Source organism: Sinocyclocheilus rhinocerous, unplaced genomic scaffold, assembly GCF_001515625.1.
Source record: "Sinocyclocheilus rhinocerous isolate Xijiao unplaced genomic scaffold, SAMN03320098_v1.1 scaffold579, whole genome shotgun sequence".
Taxonomy (NCBI): domain Eukaryota; kingdom Metazoa; phylum Chordata; class Actinopteri; order Cypriniformes; family Cyprinidae; genus Sinocyclocheilus; species Sinocyclocheilus rhinocerous.
Window position 1 is genome coordinate 1,052,036 of NW_015666542.1, and position 5,058 is coordinate 1,057,093.

Here is a 5,058-nt window from a genome sequence, read left to right on the forward strand (position 1 = left end):
AGCGAAAACCTGGTATGCGTTGCATCGGCTGCCTTTTTATGCTCACGCTGTGATCGGCGGCAGCTGGATGCCATCATCGCATGCCAATGTGCATTGGCTCATTTAGTTTACACTCGAAGTGGATTGGTCTCTCGAAGCGAGATCCCAATTCGTCGGTCACCGACGTGACGTCTCCGTTCCCTCCTTCAGGGAATGATGGTTACATACGTAACCGAGACGTTTTTCCTTCTTCCTATTTCTGATATGTAAATGTAGGTGGTTGTGTGTTTTGAATAAAATTATGTATTTGCTATCAAAAAAAATCTTACTCAAAAAATTTTAATGGCAGTGTTTCACGGTTTTCAAAATAAATAAATAAATAAAAGAAAAACTGTTTCCAACACTGATAATAATCAGAAATGTTTCTTGAGCAGCAAATCGGCATATTAGAGTGATTTCTGAAGGATCATGTGACACTAAAGACTGGAGTAATGATGCTGAAAATTCAGCTCTGATCACAGCAATAAATTACATTTTAACAGATATTCACACAGAAAACAGTATTTTAAATAATATTTTACAATATTACTGTTTTTGAGGTTTGTATTTGTATTTTTGATCAAATTAATGGATCAAAAATACAGAAAAAAGTAATATTGTAAAATATCAGCCATGGTGAGCAGAAGAGAGGGCTTTCAAAAACATTTAATATAATAATTTATTATTTATTCCTAAATTTAGATATATTTATAATAATAATAATAATAAGCAAAAGTGAAATAACATAAATTTTATTTTTATTTCTTTATTTTTACTTTTATTAATTAAATGAAAAAAAAGAAAATTGTTATTTAATAATTGTTTTATTTATTTAAAAAAATACAATGAATCAACTCTTAGTTTTGACATACATGTAAACCATGTAATCCTTCTCTGGACCAGGATACATTCATTACGTTCAAACCCTTGTCATTGTGAAATCCTCATACGCAGACGAACTGCAAATAATCAGAGCAAACACTGAAGATTTGCCAGACTTGAGAATGTTCTGAGAATGTATGCATAACTCCGGCTATCCGGAACTTTTCCTCAAACCAGTTTGAAGTTAAACTAGCATGTCTCACACAGTCCTTCAAAGAAGGATGTTTATATTTGAAAAGAAAAGGAAATTTGGCCTCACATAACATACCCGCACAATTCCTCACACTCCAAATAATGTGGAACCACCTGAGTTTGTGCTCACATGATCCGCCTTCACGTGGGTTTCGGTGTAACCCTCCCCCAAGGAACGGCTTCTAATTGCATCTTTGAGATGACAAAATTTGCCGCGCTCTTTGGCTCAGTTGGAAATTAGATCCCGCAGGTGCAGCGCTGTAATGAGCGTGGGGAATTCCTCTCACTAACCCCCTCCTCCAACCTCCCTGCTTTGCGACCAGGTTATTCATTTGTATCAGGTCATTCATCGCATGTACACGTAAACGTACACGTAACCCCACCGTACTGCATGCGCTCGCAACCATTGTAGAACACATGCTAGTTAATTACTGCAACAACCTGAATACTCACATACTGTAGAATAACCATCTAAAAGTTCACTAACGCACACAGACATTTTATTTTTGTTTGAAAGCCAATGTATCAACAGATTCATAACTTTTTTTTCCCCCATTCAGGCATCCTCAATGCTGCGGGCATCAGTCGCACCTCAGTAAGTTTTTTTTATTTTTTTTATTGATAAAAAGATTAGAAAATCTAATCTCGCCAGTAGTAGCAGGTATGTCTGATAAACATTTCATAACTTGACGTAATTCAGGGATTTTCACATTTGATTGATTGATTGATTGACTGATTTTTTTAATACCAAGGACCCCTGAATATCTTATAAGGCCAGTTATTTACATTGTGTGGGGGGGGGAAATAATGACAAAAAAATCAGAAACCAGGGTGAAACTGTAATTGTGAAAGATTCCTATCAGTAACCTGAAGAGCCAGATCTCATGTGCTGATTCATCATCCTTTCATTTCCTGCTCTCAGGAGGCCCAAAGATGTGCCGTTGTTGCCTTCCCTTGACTACGAGAAGCTGAAGAAAGATCTAGTGAATGGATCAGATCGACTGAAGGCTTTGCTGCTTCAAGCTTTGCGCTGGGTAACTCAGAATTACCGTCAGTAAACTAAAAACATCACTGATGTATCCCGTCTTTTCTGACAAAATATCACAATTAAAAAAAAAAAAGGTCAAGATTCACTGGTAATATTGGTCAAACATGCTAAAAACTGCATGGTCAAAATTCAATTGTGATTCCTTTAAACTTAAGAGTTTGTAGGAGGTATTTTGTTGTTTTATCTCCATCTTTGAGATGTTTTCCGCCCTTTAGAATACACAATGAGAAACAAATTGGTTTTCACATTACATGGCAATTTTCTTGTAATTTCCCAGAGGTTAACTAGATCTCTACATGGTGAGCAAAGGGACACGGTTTTACAAGCCTTCATCAGCAATGATCTTCTGGAGAGCTACAGTTCCAAGCAGGTACATTACAAAACCCTTGTTGGGAAATTATATTGAAATTAATACGAAAATTTCAATTTCAATTTTACAGTTTGAAAATACTATTTAAAATAGCTTTATATTAAAATATTATGGGCCAGATTTACTAACAGCTTGCGTCAGCACAAACTGTCTTTTGGCATTAAAATAATACTGTGAGGATTTACTAAAGACATGCAGTGAAGAATTGGCGCTGAAAAGGCGACAGTTATTTTTGCACTTGGCCGTACTGAATATGCATTTATAGGAGTTTCCCTTTCAGACGCAACATTTACGGAAGGAGAGTATTAAAATAAATCATGCAACGCGATTTACCAACATTTACGCTCGTCAAATTACTGGCATTTATTATTTAACGCCCAGAAAAAAGCATGTCTTAAAGCAGGTGGTGATTTGCGCTGCTCTTGGTAGATTGCTCTGGTCATTATGGAAATGATTTGGCTGTGTCTGTGTTCTTTAATGTGCGCATTGTTAGTAAATCACATGCAGAATTTTCCCCTCCCATTTGCGCTTTTATGGAATTGCGCTCTAACGCTAATTTGTCCTGTTTAGTAAATCTGGCCCTATATATCAAGGCACTGATATGACCTTGCAGGACATGGTATTTAGCTATCTTGACACATTGTTTTCAACACTTAGATTGCTGTGTGCTGCATCTATACAATTATGTAAAGCTTTCAATTTTGTTATGCTTATCGATGCAAAAAAATCTCTGTTTCTTTTATGTGGAGACATCACGGGCTGAATAAATAAACATCGAGCTTCACATAAAAATATAAACATTTTAGTCTATTGTCCACATCAATGTTGGGCAAATTACTCTGAAAATGTAATCAAATTACTGATTACGGATTACTCCTTTTAAAAGTAATCACGTTACTGTTCTGATTACTTTATTTCAAAAGTAACTAGTTACATTACGTTACTTTTTTCTCCATGAAATTTATGAAATCCCAGCAAAAACACTGCCGATAAATATTTGTTATTAAAGCATCAACATTCACAGAACACTGTTATTTTTAACTAAAGCAAGCGGCTGCTGCGTGCATGGTTTGGCATGGCAGAATGCCAGCAAAGAGCGCTGCATTTATAATCTCTAAAAGACATCTCAGTTCATCGCAATCTCACAAATCTCTGTTATAACACAATAAATATATGCATAATGAATCTTTCATAATGTCTACAATTCGTATGTTACAATGAGAGGATTCGTGAGCACGCAAATTTCAGCACTGCATTCAAACATGCTAAAAACTGCATGGTCAAAATTCAATTGTGATTCCTTTAAACTTAAGAGTTTGTAGGAGGTATTTTGTTGTTTTATCTCCATCTTTGAGATGTTTTCCGCCCTTTAGAATACACAATGAGAAACAAATTGGTTTTCACATTACATGGCAATTTTCTTGTAATTTCCCAGAGGTTAACTAGATCTCTACATGGTGAGCAAAGGGACACGGTTTTACAAGCCTTCATCAGCAATGATCTTCTGGAGCGCTACAGTTCCAAGCAGGTACATTACAAAACCCTTGTTGGGAAATTATATTGAAATTAATACGAAAATTTAAATTTAAATTTTACAGTTTGAAAATACTGTTTAAAATAGCTTTATATTAAAATATTATGGGCCAGATTTACTAACAGCTTGCGTCAGCACAAACTGTCTTTTGGCATTAAAATAATACTGTCAGGATTTACTAAAGACATGCAGTGAAGAATTGGCGCTGAAGACAGTTATTTTTGCACTTGGCCGTACTGAATATGCATTTATAGGAGTTTCCCTTTCAGACGCAACATTTACGGAAGGAGAGTATTAAAATAAATCATGCAACGCGATTTACCAACATTTACGCTCGTCAAATTACTGGCATTTATTATTTAACGCCCAGAAAAAAGCATGTCTTAAAGCAGGTGGTGATTTGCGCTGCTCTTGGTAGATTGCTCTGGTCATTATGGAAATGATTTGGCTGTGTCTGTGTTCTTTAATGTGCGCATTGTTAGTAAATCACATGCAGAATTTTCCCCTCCCATTTGCGCTTTTATGGAATTGCGCTCTAACGCTAATTTGTCCTGTTTAGTAAATCTGGCCCTATATATCAAGGCACTGATATGACCTTGCAGGACATGGTATTTAGCTATCTTGACACATTGTTTTCAACACTTAGATTGCTGTGTGCTGCATCTATACAATTATGTAAAGCTTTCAATTTTGTTATGCTTATCGATGCAAAAAAATCTCTGTTTCTTTTATGTGGAGACATCACGGGCTGAATAAATAAACATCGAGCTTCACATAAAAATATAAACATTTTAGTCTATTGTCCACATCAATGTTGGGCAAATTACTCTGAAAATGTAATCAAATTACTGATTACGGATTACTCCTTTTAAAAGTAATCACGTTACTGTTCTGATTACTTTATTTCAAAAGTAACTAGTTACATTACGTTACTTTTTTCTCCATGAAATTTATGAAATCCCAGCAAAAACACTGCCGATAAATATTTGTTATTAAAGCATCAACATTCACAGA

At 35.5% G+C, this 5,058-nt stretch overlaps 1 protein-coding gene across 1 annotated transcript in view; it reads left to right on the plus strand.

Moving 5' to 3' along the window:
- Window positions 1–5,058, plus strand: part of armc9 (armadillo repeat containing 9) — a 61,612-nt gene that overhangs the window by 21,553 nt on the left and 35,001 nt on the right. The window contains exons 10-12 of the mRNA XM_016544070.1: window positions 1,653–1,687; window positions 2,015–2,126; window positions 2,418–2,510. Coding sequence (XP_016399556.1) covers window positions 1,653–1,687; window positions 2,015–2,126; window positions 2,418–2,510 — 240 coding nt within the window. The remainder of the gene's footprint in view (window positions 1–1,652; window positions 1,688–2,014; window positions 2,127–2,417; window positions 2,511–5,058) is intronic.